The sequence below is a fragment of the Lutjanus erythropterus genome, chromosome 23 (genome assembly GCF_056507025.1).
Source record: "Lutjanus erythropterus isolate fLutEry1 chromosome 23, fLutEry1.hap2, whole genome shotgun sequence".
Classification (NCBI taxonomy): Eukaryota; Metazoa; Chordata; class Actinopteri; order Lutjaniformes; family Lutjanidae; genus Lutjanus; species Lutjanus erythropterus.
The window spans coordinates 950,143-970,581 of record NC_139339.1 but is presented as its reverse complement, the minus strand read 5'-3'; the positions used below and the strand labels follow the sequence as shown (position 1 = coordinate 970,581).

Below are 20,439 nucleotides of genomic sequence, written 5' to 3'. Positions count from 1 at the left end.
TTCTTAGTTTTTATCTTCATCATTGTCCACAGATCAATGCAGCAGCATGACAGGCTGTAAACTTTACAAACCGAGTCTCTAAATCACCACAAACCACAAAACTAACAGTGATGGAAGCAGAGAAGAGTGATAGAAACGGAGCGCAGCTGACGCGCCGTCAGACGCTTCATCAGAGCGCACCGCAGAGCGCAGGTCAGCTGACCACTGTTTCTGTCTCTGACAGACTCAGATTGTTCTTGTTAGTGTCTGACAACATTATAGAAAGGATCACTACAGTCAGAGAGATTTTTATAAACAGGAAGAGACGTTTGGTTTAAACAGAAACAGCTGATTTTTATTGATCTCAACAAACATCAGAATCCTTTTGGAAAACATCTTTTTCTACAGGTGCTGACTGACTTTTGCTTAAAGTTGAGATTAGTTCAAATGTAACACATTTGGCACGTGTGATGCTTTTTGTCCCACAAAACTTACATTTAATGGACAAACAGAAAGCTGACTCAGCAGCAGATGTCACACACAGGAAACTTGAAAGTCAGTTGACATTGAGCCTCATGAGCGAGACGACAGCATCTACTTTATCTTTTTGTGTCCAGAAGCAGCAGGAAGCCTCGAACATTCAAATCAAAAAATGAGCTACAAACACAATGAGGAAGCTGGTGAGAAGACAAAACTAAAAAGAGGAACACATGCTGAGAGTGACAAAGGAGCTGCAGCCTGATATCAACAGAGCAACGACTGAACACAGAGTGAGATCACACTTCCTGTTTCAGCAGCTGTCAATCAAACCACACTGACACACGCACACTTACATGTTATAGTTTCTTAGTTTTTCCTGTCTGACTAAGACACACATACAGTCTGAGAAGCTGAGGATGTTTTTCAGAATGCAGCTCTTCTTCATCCTCCTCTTCCTCCTGTCCCATGTTGCCATGGTTAGAGCGGTGGCAGGTTGCCACAGCGACAGGGACAAGGACCACCGGCCGAGGGAGAACTGCACGGCGGCCGGATTCAGTGACATCCCAGCAGGCATCGAACTCTCGACCCAGGTAAGAGCACGAAACAGCATCAGCTGCTGGACGGAGACGCAGATTAACATCAAGCTCAACATGGAGTCAGATTAGATGTGCAGACGTTTGCTTTTTAAAAAACATTCAGGGATGAATCTGACAACTGCAAATAACCCCAGTCTGTCCTTTAAGTCCTGAACGAAAAAAAATTACAGGAAGGTTTATTTTTTTGTTTTCAGAAATAATATTTGGAGTTCTATCAGGATATCTGTGCACTTTTTAAAATAGTTTAAGACACTAACAAAGAAAAGGCTTAAATTAATAAGAATAATATGGATATTTTTTTATTTATATTATCTCTACACAAAATATGCAAAAAAGAAAACAAAAAATATCTAAATACTCAAAATGTTTAATGTTTTGTGGTGATAAAAGCACCAAAACATACTTTTAAAAAACTCAACAGTAATGTCACTTTCATGATATTTTTTGTCTGCTGTCCCAACGTACATAAATAACACCAGGAGCGTCAAAGCCGCCTCAAACTATCGTCCTTATTGAAGCATATGAAGCGAACTACATGACATCATGTTGTGATGACATTCATCTATCAAATCTTATTCATGTAGCTACAAATTTCCATGTATTTTTGAGGTTTTCATACTTCAGGAACAGGACATGGAAGTTCTGGTTGTGTCAGGGGTGAAGTCGACCCTGATTGGATGGAGTGTTTGACTGACGGGAGGAGACCGCAGCGGAGACACATGCTTCCTGTTTGAGACTGACAAGATGACAGTTTGACAGGAAACCCTGACAGCTCTAATTCTTTTACTGTCTCTGTTTTTAGGTTCTGTTGTTTCCCAACAACCTGTTCTCCAGTCTCTCCTGGTCCTCCTTCCAGATCTTTACGAACATCTATGAGATCGACTTCACAGGCAACAAGGTGTCTGTCTGAACCACGTTTATAAAAACTAATCACAAATACTGAATGAATTCAGTTCAAGTCAGTAGATATCATATTATTATATTGTTATGTTTAAATATTAACTTAAAAGGCTTCATGACTTTCTGTGTATCCAGGTTCCAACGGTGACCTCTACAGGTTCTCCGATCCTTCCTACCCTCAGGGTTCTCCGGCTGGGCTCAAACCGTCTTACATCCCTCTCTGACAGCTCCTTCTCCGCCTGTCCAGGTCTAACTGAACTCTACCTGGAAAACAACGCCATGGACTCTCTGAGCGACCACACCTTCTCTGGACTCAGCAAGCTGGAGGTCAGTGTGTTAGCTTGTTGTGACTGTAGCCTGTTAGCGAAGACAGTTAGGATGCACATCATGGAGGTAGCATGTTAGGAAGTTAGGAAACACACTATGAAAGGAGGGGAGTCGATTTCAGTGCTTGAATCAAAAAGGTACCAAGTTAGCTGAAGTTTTAGTTTTCTTAACAAGGAATGCTTGACTCCTCAGTGGTCCATCTTTTGACCAGCTGTCCTGCCCTCTAGATCCTGGATTTGTCGTCCAATCATATCAAGGTACTTCCCAAGCTCATGCTCCACCCACTTCCTGCCATAGAGACCCTCCTCCTGGAGAACAACAAGGTGGGAGAACACACACCACAGAGCTTTAAAGTATTTGAGCACAAAATCAGACAAATAAAGGTGGTTTAAAGAGCATGCACGCTTACCGGTGCTACAAGTCCTCAGCAGACAATCATTTCCTTGTCTGCAAAGGTTTTCAGGACATTTCCTTTTCACTTCAGATCACGGTGATGCCAGATGATTGGTTCAGCCAGAAGGAGGAGGTGCCGTATCTCTACCTGTCAGCCAATCCATGGGCCTGCTCCTGTTCACTTGATTACTTGCGCAGGTATCTTGAGGACTACGAATACAACGTCTATGTCCGAGATGGCCTGAATATCAAGAGTGATGGAGAGAGTGTGGTGAGTCAAAGCTATGGCGCATGTTCTGCTGCGACAGCACAGACTGTACTTTGGTTGACTTCATGTTACGTGCTGTCTGATGTTGTTTGTTTGTTAACCAGTGTGTACAGTGCTGTGGAAATTAATGTCTCCTTGGGGACAATAAAGTCAAATTCAAAGAATACTACGAACTAAAAAGAATTAACAGAATACAAGGAGAACATGAACGTACCCAAACTACGAACCCAAATCTGTGTGAAGCCTTAAGTCCTCATATTGACGATGTTGAGTTTTGGTTTCTGGTGATGTCACCATCTGTTACCTACAGAGTGACATTACAAGGCATCAAAGTCCAGCTAACAGCAGATGGACAGTTAAGTCCAAGTTAATGAGTTAAACTACCTTGGTGTCTTGTTAATGACTGAGCGTAAAATAAAGCTTGAGATTGACAGGTGGAGTGATGCCATTGCAGCAGGAGTGAGAGGACTATGGAGCGTGAGATGGGCCGGAGAATCACAGCAGCAGGAGTGTTGCATTGGCTTTACTGCACTGTTGTAATGAAAAGAGAGCAGAGCTCTCAATCTACCGGTCAGTATTCATTCCTACTCTCACCTGTGGTCATGAAGGATGGGTGATGACCAAAAGAACAAGCTCATGGATACAAGCAGCCAACATGGGTTTTCTCAGAAGTCTGGTTGGCATCTCCCTTAGAGATACAGTGAGAAGCTCAGTCATCTGTGAGGGACTCGCATCACGTAAGGATGCCACCTGGTTGCCTCCCTAGGAGGAATTATATCTCCACCGCAGCCCAGGAACACCTCAGGATCCCCCAAGGAAAGTTGGACGGATGGAGACTTTGGTAAACAGTAAGACCGGCTTCACACAGACTTTGGTTTGTGATTTGGTTACTCTTAAAATAGGACACTTGAGTGACCTTAAATGTCACCACAGTGAAAAAAGAAGTGTAGTTAAACCAACGGCAGCCTGAAAACTAATTAAATGGTTTGGAAAATGATCAGAAAATGTACTGAGACTTCTTTTTTTGGTTGTGATCTGTTCTCAGGTGTGTGACTCTCCACAGTGGCGTAAGTACACACCTGTGCTGCATCTGGAAGTATCTGATCTGTGCTCATCTGTGACGCCCGAGGGTCCAAGTGGAGACTTTTACCAGCCAATCACTACCAAGGCTCCTTACAAGATTCCAATTCCTACTACTGCTATCCCAGCCACTGTGATTTATTCTACTCCTCGTCCTCCCCCCACTACTACTACTACTACTACTACTACTCCTACTACAACTCCTGGTCCTCCTCCTACTACTACTACTCCTACTACAACTCCTGGTCCTCCTCCTACTACTACTACTCCTACTACAACTCCTGGTCCTCCTCCTACTACTACTACTCCTATTACAACTCCTGCTCCTCCTCCTCCTCCTGCTACTACACCTGTTCTTACTAGTACAACTCCTGTTTCTACTACTACTGACTTTTCTCTGACTTCAGCTGCTACACAAGCATTAATAAAAGAACTCCACACTGTGTACCACAGAGTAGTCACATGGTCCTGGCACCAGTCCTTCACCAGACTTATTGAATGGTCAGATTATTCAGGGTCAGTGGTGAAAAGTGAGGTGCCAGTGGTTGACTCACATACCTTGACTACTCGTCCCACTCTTCATACTGTCAGACCCTCAACTGAAAGTCCAGCGGACATGACGACTGGCGTGCCAAAAAGACCTGCTGAGACGACCAGATCTGTCCCCTCAACCGTAACATACACAACACCAAAACTCCAGGTAGTCACAACAACCACCACAATCCCTTCATGGGTTATTCACGACCCGGAGAGGCAGCGACGTGGTGCTGGAGGTGCAGGCGTGTTCTGTTTTTGGCTTTTCATTGGGTGCCTGCTGCTGTGTGTGGCGTCCGCAGTGTGCATATTGGCGACTCTGGTGAGGTTGGTCATCTGGTACAGGAGGGTGTACAAGCCCCTGAGTTTGGTGCTGTTGAGGAGGGGGGAAGGTGGTGAGGGAGTGAGGCTGTTAACGTACAGCGGGAGGGAAGAAAAGGAGGTGGGAGGAGGAGGAGGAGTGATGGCGCTGTATCGCTCTGTTCTCTTCATCAACACAGAGGGAGGAGAAGCCACGCAGAAAGAAGATGGTGGGAAGGAAGGTGAGGAGGGAGGAAGGAAAGAAAACGTCCTTGTCACTCTAGAACCAACAGGAGGAAAAGGAGGAGGAGCGATGAGAGAGGATGAGGGCGAAAGAGGAGAGAGGGAAGAGGGGGGAGTGTACAGGAAGACTTTGTTCCGTCTATTAAGCAAAGAGGAGGAGATAGACGGATGGAGGGATGTGATGGAGGAGTGTCGGGTCTCTGCAAGAGACGGAGGGAGGAGGGGAGGAGGGAAAGATGAAGGGATGGATAGGGAGAGGAGGGGAGGAGAAGTTTCCAAAAAGCGCTACAGTGTCATTCTGAGGGAGGAGAGGGAGGAGGCAGAGGGAGGGAAGGAGGAGCTGGACTGGGTGGTGGGTGGGTGGGAGGTGAAAAGAGGAGGAGGGGAGGAGGAGCCCAGGAGCAGCTGGGGGGAGTGGCTGGAGCACTACTTACCCAGCATGCCCTGGGGAGTGACCACGCCGCCTGAAGGTGATGCCACTCAGTGATCAGTTAGGACCAGGACTGGATGACAGTTCTTGTACTCCTGAACTTCACCGCAGCCTCTGACACTATAGATCACAGCATCCTGTTAAACAGACTGAGGTTCACCTGTTGAACACGAGGTTCTGCGTTTCTGTGAATAACCGTGTATCTTCATTTGCTTCTGTAAAGTACGGTGCGCCTCAGGGGTCATCATGAGACCCATTTTATCTTCCTTATATATGCTTCCACTTGGGCAAATTATCTAAAAATCACAGCAGCTCCTGTCATTTTTAGATTTTGATACACAGGTGCACCTCCCTGTTCGATCCACTGAACCCAGTATGCTGAATTCACCACATGAGTGTCTGTGTGAAGTAAAAGAAAAATGTGACAACAATTTCCTTCAGCTGTAAACAGATAAAACAGAGATCTTTATCATTGGGCCCCAAACAAATTCTACCATCTTCTGGTCCCCTTTTTGATCACACCGAGCCTGTTGCACAGAATCTAGTTGTCTGGTTCGATGGCAGTTCAAGTTTTGAGCAGCACACCGCAAAGTTTGTACAATAATTTTTAATCATCTCAGATATATCTCAAACATTCACTCCATTTTAACCTTTTAAGATACACAGAAACACCTTCATCTAACTACGCTTCCATTACTGCAGCAGCCTTTTTATCTCCCTGAACCAAATATTGATAATGTCCACTGCTTCCTACTTAACCGTTCAATACTGTGTTGTATTTTCTCCCAACCATTCATTAAATCAGATCATGTTTGTTTTGTTTGTTTTCCATGTTGCTTGTTGTTCTATATGAATGTAGGTCAAAAAGTTTTGGCAAATCCATGAATTCTGAGGGTTTTTTTATGTTTTACACAACATGCCAACTTTTTTGAATTGGTGTTTGTATAATTGACATTATTATCAACATTTGTAATAAGCAGAACTAAAAATCTCGCTTTAAGCAGAGTCTCTCTCAACAGTTTGACACTTCATATGTTTTGATCAGGACGGCAGTCATGTAATGTCTCCTTTGATCTGCGGTTTGTTTGTTTTTTTTACACTTAAACACAAAAAGTACATTATCTAAAGTTGTTTGAAGAATTCTTACATTAAAGTCTATGTGAAATACAGATGTGTCCTGTTGTTTGTGCAAAAATGTCCACAGGATGTTTTATTTACACGCTTCCCATTCATGGTAACCAGCAGTAAACCTCCAACTGCTCGAGGCGCCTGACTGTATGTATGTTTGCAGCCCCTTCGCTCTGACATCTCTCTCAACAGGGATTAATAAAGTATGCCTTCTTATTCTTCTTTATCAGGAGACAGACAAAGCAGGCAGGGAATCAAGTTGGACATGAATGCTGGAAAGTCTTGCATGGAAACAGAGAAGAATCTGACACCAAGTGAATGAACTGGTTTATAAATCAGGGTGATTTGCTGATGAGCTGCAGCTGTGGAGCCAGGTGAGTGGAGTAAGGTGATCAGGTAAGAGTGGCTGGCAGGTGGAAGAATTCAGACCGAAGATTTGGAGAAACAGAAACCCTGTTGAAAATCTTTTAAACATCAATGGTTAAAAAGTAAGTACTTTTACTTGTAATTGAGCAATGTTTTAGTAATTTAACAGTAATTGTACTTGAATACAGATTTTCATTCATTCTTTCCACCACTGTCTGGTTGTGATCTAAGCTACTTCATGCAAATCAGGGACATCCACTATGATTCACCTCTGGAAAACCTGAAAAACTTTTATAATAACTGCAATCAATCTAAAATGAGGAGAGATGAAGCAACTGCATAGCTTTTTCCTTGCCTAAAATATTTTGACAAACAGATTTTTGTAATATAAGGCAGCGCTTTTTAATGAGCGTCCATGTTTGACAGCTCATGAGTGAGCGGTTGTCCAATCAGGTGCAGCCAGAAATGTTTGTGCATTTTTAGGAGGGTGTAGCCTGTTGTTGCTATTTTCTTTAACAAAATGCCAAAACAGCTCAAAATCTTCAACAGTGAGAGGATGTGGAAACACAATATATCAGGGATTTTTTTAATTAAACATTAATTGCAACAACAACGAATTAATCACCCATATGTAACATGCAAGAACAAAGAACATCACGATTACTGAATAAAACAGAACTTAACAAAATCTGATTGAGACTAACGAATAATAAATTAATGGATTTTAACATTAAAAAAAGACAACTTGTATTATTTTTCACAAGACACATTAAAATAGTAATGTATTAAATATGTATAGAAGATTATTGATTACAGGGTACAATCTTGCAGTGTTGCATGATATACTGAAATTATTTTGATACCTTTTCATTAAAAAACAGTTCGGTATTAGAATTTCCCAATGTTTGATGCTTATTGCGGGTCAGTATTTGTGTATTTGCACAGAAACTGAAGGGAATTTTCACTTTGTGCAGCACAGAGAATTTGTCTGTGTTCAGTTCAGCCTCTGACTGAGCAGCGCAGTCGAGACTCAGCTTCTATCTGTTGTTTCTCTCCAGTTTCTCTTCTTTTCACTCTCCTGTCTGTATGCTCACAAAGTCCATCAAATCAGCAAAGAATCCAATGTGACTCGTTGCATTTATTCCCCCAGAAGCTCCACTCTGTCCCTGCTCTCTCCCTGTCTGTGGGCGAGCGGCAACACTGTCCTTCCACACTGAAAAGCGATACACGTAAAAGGTTTTTGGGGCTTTCATTTTAGTGCTTTTTAAAACATTTAATAACTTAACAGCTGCATAGGGATACTAGCACCAGCTACATATCACTTCTAAACTGTATTGTCACAGAATGACCAGTGAAAAAGGCACACTGTGGGGAACGTATCAGTACCCATGGTGAACATTGTGCCAGTGAATAAAAAAGTGACTGTGCAGCATCAGGAATGTTTTAGTGTAGATGTGCTGTTCGTAGTTTTCAAACTATTCAGAGAATACTACATTGCCGTTGTGCAGGGAAGCTCTATATGTCATATTTTAACATTTGACCAAATAAATATAACCATAGATTAGCAATTTGTCCTAATATGTATGAAATTAAAATTACATAGTTCAAATTTCATTGTAAATGTGTGGTTTTGCAGCAGCAAACTGTATGTTTAGGTCATTCTGTTTCTGATCTCTTAAGTGTCAAGTATCAAACTAGTATCATTTCAGACATCATTTTGGTATCAAGTATCATGATACTAAACTTGTTGTTGGTATCAAAGGAAAATTGTTGGTATTGTGACAAAACAACAATGTAGTACATAGAACAGTAATAGAAGAGAACATTTTGGAAAAAGTACAACACGAGTATGAATAGAACATGACAGATCAGGGACAATTATTTCTCTCTAGTGCCCTCCTGTGTTTATAAAGCTCATTACACATATAAGGAAACTATCACAGAGCTCCAAGTTCACAAATGAATCCTAGATTGTCTTTTTGTTACATAGTGATGCTGTGCATGCAGTGCATCATGGGACAAGCTTGGGGTACTTTGTACACCTGGCAACTTAAAAACTCAAAATACAAACCTCTGATCTCAAGATTTTTACCTTACACTGAATTTTTTTAACATATTGAAAGCAAGTGTTTTGGACATTATTTGAGTTGGAAGTAAAAGTGCCATTCATTTTTCTCCATAGACAATGTTACTTATAGCTTGAGCTCTTCTAAGACTTGGATCGCCATGAAACTCTCCTGGAGATTTAACAATTCTACATGGTGCGTTTATCTTTTTCTATCCCTGCTTATTTCTCAAGAATCTGATTATGATGCAGAAGTATCTGTCTGCATTTAATTTAATTTACAAAATCACTCATGAAACATGATGGTCCAAGGGCCTCATTTATGAAACGATCGGATCTGATCTTAAGTACGACTTAAGAAGAAGACCATGTATAAGTAGTTATTTATAAATCCCTACTTCAACTTGGCTTTTTCTGACTAAATCTTCATTTGTGCTGCATAGTCAAAGCAAAATTGCTGATTGTAAGGCAGATGCTGTCAATTTTAAGTTGATTTAAGATTTATAGATCACAGCTGCAGAAGTTACAAGATTTCCTCACAGAACCTGCGTAAGCAAGGTGTTTTTATGCTCAGTGTATTTTATGAATCAAATATAAGCACACCGTCAGACATTTTTTAAGGCAAAGTTCAAGTACAAATATAAGAATACTTTTATAAATGAGGCCCTGGTTTGGTATTTTGGTGTCTGGTTTAGATACACTTGTGGTTCTTCAACTGAGTTGTCCAGGTGAAGTTTGTCTTACATTTGTCACACCAGTATGGTTTGTGTCCTGTGTGGATATGCTCATGATCTGAGAGTTGTGATAATGTGTAGAAGCGTTTGTCACAATGTTGACACTGGTGTGGTTTGAGTCCAGCGTGGAAAAGCTTGTGCTTGTGATATGAAGAGGAACTACTGAAACTCTTCCCACATTGTGCACAGCTGTATGGTTTCTCTCCAGTGTGTACACGCTCGTGTCGTAAGCGAGTTTCTGGTTTTGAGAATGTTTTCTCACACAGTCTGCATTTGTAAGGTTTTTCTCCAGTGTGAATAAGTTCATGAAGCTTGTATGAACTGGAGGAACTTAAGACTTTCCCACATAGCTTACATGGGTAGATTTTTTCTTTAGTGTGGCTATTTCTGTGTTTGTTGAAATGACCTAGTTGAGAGAAACTCTTCCCACAATCCTCACAGCTGTATGGTTTCAGTCCAGTGTGAATCCGTTCATGTATCCTGCGGTATGACGAAGAAATGAATGCTTTTTCACAGTGCCTGCAATGGTACGGTTTCTCCCCAGTGTGAATGAGTTTGTGACTCCTGAGGTTGCACAAGTGAGAGAAAGCTTTCCCACAGTGCTCACAGCTGTATGGTTTCTCGCCGGTGTGAACTCGCTGATGAACTGTAAGATCTGCTGCCGTTTTGTATGTTTTCCCACACTGGTCACAGCCGTATGGTCTCTCCTCAAGATGAGTGTGCTGATGTCGTCTGAGGTAATCTACAGTGGTGAAAGCCTTCTCACACTGGTCACAGCTGTACGGTCTCTCTCCAGTGTGAAGTCTCAGATGAATCTTTAATCTATATGGTGTAGGGAATTCTCTGTCACAGTGTGGACAGCGGTGAGATGTGGGTTCTTTTGTGCCTCTCTGGTTCTATAGCAACACACAAAGAGAGAGAGAGAGAATAAGTGAAGTGCAGAGGTGGGTTGAGGATAAAAAGTTTTTTCTGGTTTCAACAGTGGCCCTGAGAACTCAACACAATGCACCTTAAAAATACATACATAAACAGACAAAATACAAGCAAAGTAAGAATGTTCATCAATTTGATTGAATACATGCACATAAGCATTTAGAAAACGCCCTGCAAATAGAGAAAATGGCAATAGAATTGTTCCCAGAGAACACTGAAAGGTGCTAACACAGCTTGTTGGACTTCGCAAGACCTTGCAGAGCTTTAGACAGATACTAACTTTGACTGTCCGGTACATTAGTGTTGACAGATGGCTTGCAGCCTGCACAGCAATCCAGTGAGCATAATTAGTCCAGAAATATCTCAAGGTATAGTCTGAGATAACATCAGCCTCAGTATAAAAAAAGTTGCACACATTATCACAATTTTTAAGGGTGAGGAGATTTCTTTAGTAATATGTTGCTTTTGTGTTTGTGTTGCCTGTTTGTAAAGTTCTGAAATCTAATTTCTTATTTACTAACTAGCAATATTTGTTCCCAGAGATATTTGTTTGTTCCCAGAATACTTCCTTCATTAAATTATCCCAGCAAATTAAGCCTTCTGAAAATGACAACAAATGGGAAACACTGTGGCTCCTCTATGTCAAGAAAATCCTGAAAATTTACAGGATTTAAAGAATCTGCAGTTTAACATCTGCCAAAATGAGAAACACTGCATTTTCCTTAAAATGATTATTTTAACTGTTAGTAGCAAATTTGTAATGAAAAAAATAAATTAATTATAAAATGTAATATGGTATATGGTATTCTTGCTAAGTGTACACATATGTGACATGGTGTGTATCAGAGTAAAGTTTTCCCCACTGATCTCTGGACAGTGACAGTTTTACATCAAATATCAGTGGGGTTACTGAGTAGTGGATCAGCTACTGAACTCAGGTCATCACTGTATAACACTGTTTAGGGCCCCTGTGGAAATGCACAGTCTGCAAGAAACGGCCCTGCCTGTCTTGCACGCTCTGCGCTCCTTCATGCTGTGAATTAAGGATTTATTTCAACCAAACCAAATCTACTGATTGTTGGCACAGTGAAAAAACATGAACTAAAAAAGTTTTTGGCAAGTTTTATTTAATTTCTGTGGAATTTAATTGAAGCTGGCGATGATGCCAAAGGAGTTTGGTGAGTTTGATGAGAGCAATAAATCAGCTGTTTCCGATTAACAAAACATATCTTAACCTTTAGAAAATGTCTCTAACTGTTAGAGTCCTTTCCATGATGTTGTCAGACTCTAACAAGAACAATCTGAGCCTGTTAGTGGCAAAAACAAGTGTCGTGTGCATCTCGCTGTGTGCTCTGAACTGACCGCTGCAGTGCGTTTCATCAGCTGCGCTCCGTTTCTATCACTCTTCTCTGCTTCCATCACTGTTAGTTTTGTGGTTTGCGGTGATTCAGAGACTCGGTTTGTAAAGTTTGCAGCCTGTCATGCTGCTGCATTGATCTGTGTACAATGACGCAGATTAAAAAAACAAGAGCTGAAACTTGTTTACCAACCAATCATTTCAGGGAAAAATCAGATTTCAATAAAAATGTGTAAAGATAAGACAAGGTGATGCAGAAATGGCAGTAAAAATAGTCAGGAAAATGTATTTATGCCCAAATTAAGTACTGTAATACATGTTCACACTGAATACCAAATAAAAAATCCTGCTGAAATCCCAGACGGTGCTCACAGGGTTCTAAGGCTGTCAGCTTTTCCTACAGAGAAGTAGGAGGGGGATCTAAGTTAAAACTATCACAGTATTAAAGTAATGTAACTTGATTACTCTCCATTACTTTTGGATTATCTCAACATAAAATATGGTTCAGTTGTTTGTAATGTAACGTTTTTAGGGCCGCAACTGATGATTATTTTCATCATTAATTAATCTGTCAATTTTTTTCTCAATTCATTGATTAGATTGATTGATTAGTTGTTTGGTGCATAAAATATCAGAAAATGGTGATCAAAGCCCAAGATGACGTCCTCAAATGTCTTGTTTTGTCCACAACTCAAAGAAATTCAGTTTACTTAATCCCATTTCATGTTGGTTGTTTGGTTTATTAGTTTGTCCAGCGGTTCTGTCCATTGTTTTGTGCAGTTTATTGATTAACTGATTGATTTAAGGACAAAAAAATGGCAACATTTCAACCCAAAGACTCAGTTTTTCACTAGAGGTCGTGATAATAAATTGTCAGGTGTGTGTGCACTGTGCATGGTAGGATATTGTTCTTTATTTTAAAATTGTAATCTAATCATCCACATTTTAACTTAATGTATCTGTAATCTGATTACATATTTTTTAAATATTTTTTATAACTTTTTATAACATTTTATAACCTTTTTTCTGTCCAGATCACATAATCCCGTTACATGTAATCTGTCACTCCCCACAGTGATCTGTCACTTTTGACATTACTAAGACACTTTATTTTGTTGTTTTGGTGCTACTGAACCAAACTCCATTCAAAAAACAGCTGTTGTATAATAAGAACATATATTTTTTACAGTAAACACTTTAGTCACTCCGTCACTAAAACGATTTTCTGATTCACTTTGATCTGCAGACTCAATCGGCGCACACGTCATTTTCTCAGTGACATCATTAGCTAACGTTTGATGAGGACTTTGACACAGACACACAAACTGACGGACCGTTTTTGCAGACACCCTGAGGGGGCGTGGCCGCGGGACGTGACGCGCGGCTGCTCTCGTCCATAGAGAAGTCGGGGGCGCGGCGGTATGCTAATTGCAAACAGCTGTCAGGCCCGTCAGGTCGGAATGACTCTGATTCACGAACACACTCACATACAATAAGATCAGAACGGTTCACAAACCACACGGTAATGTTGCTTATTAATTATCTCGTGCGCACAGTACGAACATTTCCACGCAGATATTAGTGATTGACGCCCAGAGTCTGCTAGTTTTCATTTTCGCCGTGCGCGCTCCCGTGAGCTGCCGCGCATGTAAAAAACAGTAATGTCGGCAGACAAGAACGAACACAGAGGACAAATCACACAAAGTCACCATTTCTGGAGCACTCATTCTTCTTCTTCTTCTTCTTCTTCTTCCTCTTCTTCTTCTTCTTCGTCGGTGTGCCGTCCTGGAGTCAGACAAAATGGTCTCTTCACAACAATGCAGGGGTCGCGTCGAGAAGGGAACCCCAGACTCGCAAAAGATCTCGCGAGAGTTGGTCATTTCAACCTGATTCCTGATCTTTCTTGAACCCAAAACAAAGATATTTTGTCTCTGAATCTACCTAAATCTTACTCACGACGTCATACAATGTACTTTACATTATAAAATGTGATTAGTTTATGCAACGAAGACACAACGAATTTAAATCTCGCGAGAGTTTCGCCAGGATGAGACCAAGCATCGACAATGCTTATGCTTTATGAGCCTATAGTACATTAATTGTCTAAGTAAATGGTTTAGGAAACCTAATTTAACATTTTAGATACGTGAAATTTCAAACATACGCAGTGGTGTGTTTGTTCGTAAATTTTCTGCTAAATCTATCCACGTAGCTGCAGCAACACCCCCCCAGGCCAAAGTGTGGATGGTTCAGTCCTACACAGCAGCTCACCAGTCTGTATCTGTTTATCTGGAAACAACTGAAGAAATCAGTGACAGAAACAGAGAGGCTGCAGAGGAGGGCTGAGAGGGAGAACACAAGGAAACCAACTAAAAAAGAAAAGAAAAAAGACAAAACAGATTTTTTTTTAAAGTGCTTTGTATTCATACATTATCAATGATTAATCAGTTGTTAGCAGTTGCAACTATCAGTTGAGGAAAACTGAAAATTTGTGATCTTAGTTTGGAGAGATGAGCAGAACAGAGAGGAAGCTTGGAGAAATTTAGACTAAAGATTTGGAGAAACAGAAACATCTGTCTGCTATTGATAATGTATCAAACATCAGCAGTTACAAAGTACAGCAATGCTTCAGTTTATTAAATTGGTTGTCATTACCAAGTAATATATTTGATATTTCTTAAAAATTAACCACGTTGAGTTCTTTATTTTAAATGTATTAAAAAATACAATTATTCACCATTTTATCACATGTATCTGTCCTATGATTACATCTTCTTCTGTAACTGTAATGCAATACATTTATTTATTTATTTTGTATAATAATTACAAGATCCCATCACATGTAATTTGTTACTCCCCAAACTTGCTGAGTAAAAAATAGTCAAACACATCAGATTGCCTTTCCAATGCCCTATTTAAGTATTCAATTGTATTTTGTGTTCTTCCAAGAATGATTAGAGTATCGAGTAACAGCAACTTTGATATAAAACTTCTTCAAACACGGAAATTAACTGAAAAGATGCACACTGTTGATTGAATAAAAAATTAATCTGAAATAAAAAGTTGCATTTGTCCAGACAAAAGCTTAAAAAGTGACAAAACATTTGTTAAAATATGAAAAAGTTTGAGGCTCAATTTCTGTGAAACAAACACTGAGACTGTGGGGAGGAGACCTGGAGGGCAAGAATCAACATGCAGCCCTGCTGCAGATGTGGACAAGTATGAAGCTACACTCTTAGAAATTAAGGTTCCAAAAGGGTTCTTCCTTTAATTCCATTTAAAACCCATTAAAGAGTTCTTCAATTCTTAATCAAAATGTCAAAATCATCAATGTTGAACATCTACAAATAAAATACATAAAATCCAGATGTTATTTGTTTTAATTCAACATTCATTAAATCAAATGGAAAAAAAAGTTATGAATAATTAAAAACAGAAACAAATAACTAGTATATTTCACAAAACAAACATTAAAATCTAATGCATGAAAAATTAAATAATATCATATACAGTAAGATTAATGAATGCAAGACAGGACATCAAGTCAATACAAATAGCTGTACAGACCTCGGCTAAATAAAACTTTTTAACTTAACAATGAACACTGTAAACAAGAACAGTTCAACAAGTACAATCTAGTACAGAGAGCACAAGCACATTTTGAAAAAGTACAAGTTAAACAAAAGTAAAAGAGAACATAACAGATCAGAAATCAGTGTTTCTCTGTAGTGCCTCCTGAAGGTGTAATGCTCATTACACATAGGAGGAAAATCAAACTATCACAGAGCTCCAAGTTCACAAATAATTCCCTTTTTAAGACATGATGATGCTGTGCGTGCAGTGAATCACTGGACAGGCTTGGTTGTTATTTTCTTTTATGTAAAGCATTAAAAATGAAAGGTAACTTGTTCAGGGGAGAATAAAACTACATTCTGTTGTGTACCTCACCAAAAAGGTTCAGGAGTACAAAAATTCCAATAGAAAATGCTTTATTTGTGAAATGAAGAGGTGCACCTGGGGGGTATTCCACAAAGAGGCAAAATCTTTTTGGAGATGTAGCTTAGTAAAAACAGCAAGCACAAAATTACAAAATATAAAAGTTCACAGACCACTGATAAATGTCAGTAACAATGACAAACCTTGTGTTCTTTGCAAGAACAATTGCAAGCTCATGCAGAACTCACAGGGATTGGTTGAATTTGTGTGAACTGTTGCGACTGCAACATTGCAACTTCCTGGAAGGACTGACTACCACTTCATACCACAATACAGTGTGAGCACATTCTCAAGAATCTCATTAACATGTGTAAATATATCTCAAATGCATTTAATTTAATTTACAAACTACATCATGAAACATTCAGGTCCAATTGTTTTTTTGGTATCTGGTTTAGACACACTTGTGTCTTTTCAGTTGATATGCCCATGTTAAGTTTTTGTTACATTTGTCACACCAGTACGGTTTGTCTCCTGTGTGGATACGCTGATGCACTAAGAGGTTGGATGATGTATAGAAACTTTTGTCACAGTGTTGACACTGGTGTAGTTTGAGTCCAGCGTGGATCCGTTCATGCTCGCTGCGGTTTGCTGAAGAAATGAAAGATTTCTCACAGTGTTTGCACTTGTAAGGTTTTTCTCCAGTGTGGATACGTTGGTGATTCTGATATGAACTGAAGGAACTTAAGATTTTCCCACATTGCTGGCAAGGGTAGATTTTTTCTTTAGTGTGAACATTCCGGTGTGTTGTGTAATTACCTAGTTGATTGAATCTCTTCCCACACTCTTCACAGCTGTATGGTTTCAGTCCAGTGTGGATCCGTTCGTGTTTGCTGCGGTGTGATGAAGACATGAACGTTTTCTCACAGTGTCTGCAGTGATACGGTCTCTCTCCTGTGTGAATACGTAAGTGAACCTTGAGGTGGTCTGACTGAGAGAAAGCTTTCCCACAGTGGTCACAGCTAAAGGGTTTCTCCCCACTATGAGTCCTTTGATGGATTCTATATGTGTTTGAAGAAGAAAAAGTTTTCTCACAATGCTCACAACTGTATGGTTTCTCTCCAGTGTGCGCTCTCTGATGAATCTTTAATCGTTGTGATGAAGGGAATTCTTTTACACAGTATGGACAACTGTGAGGTCTGGTGATCTTTGTGCCTCTTTGTTTCTGTAGTGACAGAAAAAGATACAGAGAGAGAGAGAGAGAGTAAAAGTCAGCGGTTTCTAGGAATTATTATTTCATTATGTAATTAAAAATCATGTCATTGAATGCCATGGAAATAAGAATTATTTTTATGAGTATTAATCAAAAACTAATTTTATTAGGTCTCATTAGGGCTGTGACAATAACGGCATTACTGCTGCGGGGTTGAGCTCATTACTGTCATCACCACAAAATTTATTTTGAAGGGTCAATCTCATATTGAGATTAATACAACAATGGATCAGCACGGTGACACAAGTCAGGAAGAAAGCTTCTGATTGGTCAACAGTCTCAGCCCAGAGCATCTTGGGATTGCCTATGGGTGGCTAACAACATGCTAATGACAACTATCAACATGGAAAAATAGATAAATAACTACAGAAGATATTTGTTGTTGGATCTATCGTGGATTTATTTTACGTATCCAAGAAGACATGGCACTTTAAGGCTGATTACAAAGCTTCTGAAAGGAATATGAGTGCACAAAAGCTGAAGTTGTGAAGGTAAAACGCTAGTGTTAGCATTAGCTCAGCATTGACCTGTCCTGCTTAGCTTGGCCTCTGGTATTGCTGCTTACCAGTGGTGGACAGTAACGAAGTATATTTACTTGAGTATTGTGCTTAAGTACATTTTTTGAGTATTTGTTTTTTTGGAAACTTATGACTTTCACTCCACTACATCTGAAAGACAAATATTATACTTTTGACTCACCTAATGCTGTTTTTTTCTTTTCTAAATTGCAACTGTCCACACACTGTTCCTCACAAAAGGAAACCAATCACAGTACCCACTCTCAACTGGTTCTGACGTAAAAGTGGAAATACATCATCCAGGCACACTCTGTAAGAAGCACAAGCGAGCTCTCCTTCTTTCATTCAAACAAAATGCAGTAATGGTGATGGCAGGAGAAAGACTAAATTAAATCTCAAGATGTTATTATAATTAGAAAAAGAGAAATAATTCCAGGTAGGCTTTTAATATTGGATTGTTTTCATCGGGGTGAAAAATACCACATAATTAATGTCTATACAGCCCCTGAAGACAGAAAGAAACCTCAATTATTTAACAGATTTGAACAACTCCTTACAGTTGGCCTCAGTCTAATTTAAGCCGTGATGTTGATACAGTTACGTCAGAAAATGACAAGCTGTCCTTTTTGTTTTTGATTGCATTTCTATGCTGAAGTTTTTATAGGTGTTTCTACAGACTAAACACCATGACATGAACAAAAGTGTTTGGACAAATAAAATGCTTCATAAATGTTATTATATCAAATGATTTAGTCATTATTTCTTTGTTAAGATGTTTAATAACATGGTGCTTATATTTATCAAGAATCACTTGACAAATTTTACCATGAATGCAAAATTTCACTGCTGGGACTAAAAAGTGCCTGTTTACTACGTTTGTATTCAACCTGCGCTTTTCTTCGCGATTGTTTACGTTCAGCGTCAACCTCAGAAGAGCGAAAAACCGGAAGCAGCTGCTCAATGTGATGAAACGTCACACCGAGCCCGAATAATGTTGATGCGTAAAGTATTAATGTCAGCAGACATGAACAAACACACAGAAGGAAACACACAAAGCGCTTTAAAAACGCACCTCTTGTGAAGGACTCATGTTTCTTCTTCGTCGGTCCGCCGTCCTGCAGTCAGACAAAATGTCCGCTGATGTTCTTCATCAGTGCGATGATGTTTCCCCCTCATCACTGCAGGGCCGCCGGAGGAGGGTCGCGTCTAGAGGGGAACCCCAGACCCGCGACAGATCTCACGAGAGTGGTCATCTGTCCCGAACCACGACCACGTCTCTTCTGTCCGTAAGTTCACCTCTTATCTTAAATATTAACCGCATTAGCGGCAACAGTATTCTCACGTTATAAAGCAGAACTACTTTGTAAAAGGTAAACGATGAAGTCACGAGTTCAAATCTCGCGAGAGTTCCACAAATCTTGGGTTCCCTTCTACACTCGACCCCGAAAGGGGAAAAGTTGGATGATACCAAGGCAGAAATATTACATCTTGAACATGACTAATCAAATTATTCAGGTCCCTAATGTCATACTAAAGCCTCGTGTTATTTCAGACATAAAATGATGGTGTGTTTGTTCACTCTTTTTCTGTTAAAAACATCCAGATAGCTGCAGCACCACCCCCCTCAGAACAAACAATGAATGGTTCAGTCCCACCGAGCAGCTCACCAATCAGGGACTGTAGAAACTGTCAACACAGAGGTTGTTTCCGTCTGAACAGCGTCAATATTAAAAAACGAAATCAGGGTTCTCTGTCACTTGAAAAATACATGTAGTTCATGTGCTCCACGTTTGGACATATTTTTCAAGTATTTCCTGTAAAGATTATTTTCATTGTTTATTCATCTGTTGACTATTTTCTCAATCAATCAATTAGCTCTTTGGTCCATAAAATGGTGAAAAAAAATGTTGATTGAAGTCCAAGATGACGTCCTCAAATGTCTTGTTTTGTCCACAACTGGAAGATATTCAGTTTACTGTCAGAGAGGAAAGAAACCAGAAAATATTCACATTTAAGAAACTCAAATCAGAGATTCTTTAAGTAAAGAGTGACTCAAAACATATGCAGCTTAATTTAGTCGATCAATAATAGAATAATTGTTGCAGCTCTGTGTTTTATGTTTGCTATTAGGTTTATTGGTTTGTTCAGCTGTTCCTTCCTTTGTTGTGCTCAATTTGTTGATTAACTGATTGATTTAAAGAAAGAAAAATATTGAAATTTCCATCCAGTGAAGCATTTTTTCAATAGAGGCCAAGTTAATTAAGTGTCAGCTGTGTGTGCACTGTGCATGCTTAGTATATCATTCTTTATTTTAACATTTTAATTCTAATAATAATCCCCATTTTTAATAAATCTGTAATATGATTATGTCTTTTTTTATTTGTCACTATAATGGAATACAGATACCTTTATGTGTATATATGAAACAATATGATCGGTGATGATTTTCAATATGAGCTACAGTTCAATTAGACCTGCAAATTTTGTGCATTTTCTTCAGCCAGTAGTTGAACATCAACAACTCATCAAACCTCCTGAAGAGTAACTGCAGTGAGAAAAATCAGCCAGCAGGTGGCAGCACATCACCAAATCACCTGAA

The 20,439-nt window shown here is 39.6% G+C and overlaps 2 protein-coding genes across 2 annotated transcripts; one reads left to right on the top strand and one right to left on the bottom strand.

Annotated features, from left to right (window-relative positions):
* Nucleotides 1-324: 324 nt before the first annotated feature.
* On the top strand, nucleotides 325-6,697 carry gp1ba (glycoprotein Ib platelet subunit alpha). Its single transcript, XM_084712019.1, has 7 exons — nucleotides 325-1,049; nucleotides 1,858-1,953; nucleotides 2,091-2,282; nucleotides 2,510-2,605; nucleotides 2,767-2,946; nucleotides 3,989-4,198; nucleotides 4,253-6,697. Exons 1-7 carry the CDS (start codon nucleotides 876-878, stop codon nucleotides 5,585-5,587), a joined length of 2,283 nt encoding a protein of 760 aa, XP_084568145.1. The 5' UTR covers nucleotides 325-875; the 3' UTR covers nucleotides 5,588-6,697.
* Nucleotides 6,698-7,607: 910 nt separating this feature from the next.
* On the bottom strand, nucleotides 7,608-19,222 carry LOC146305143 (uncharacterized). The gene is made up of 3 exons (XM_084712186.1): nucleotides 18,913-19,222; nucleotides 16,568-17,274; nucleotides 7,608-10,600 (listed from the first exon to the last, which is right to left on the bottom strand). The coding sequence occupies exons 1-3, from the start codon at nucleotides 18,928-18,930 to the stop codon at nucleotides 9,781-9,783; spliced, it is 1,545 nt and encodes a 514-aa protein (XP_084568312.1). The 5' UTR covers nucleotides 18,931-19,222; the 3' UTR covers nucleotides 7,608-9,780.
* Between the last annotated feature and the right edge of the window lie 1,217 nt (nucleotides 19,223-20,439).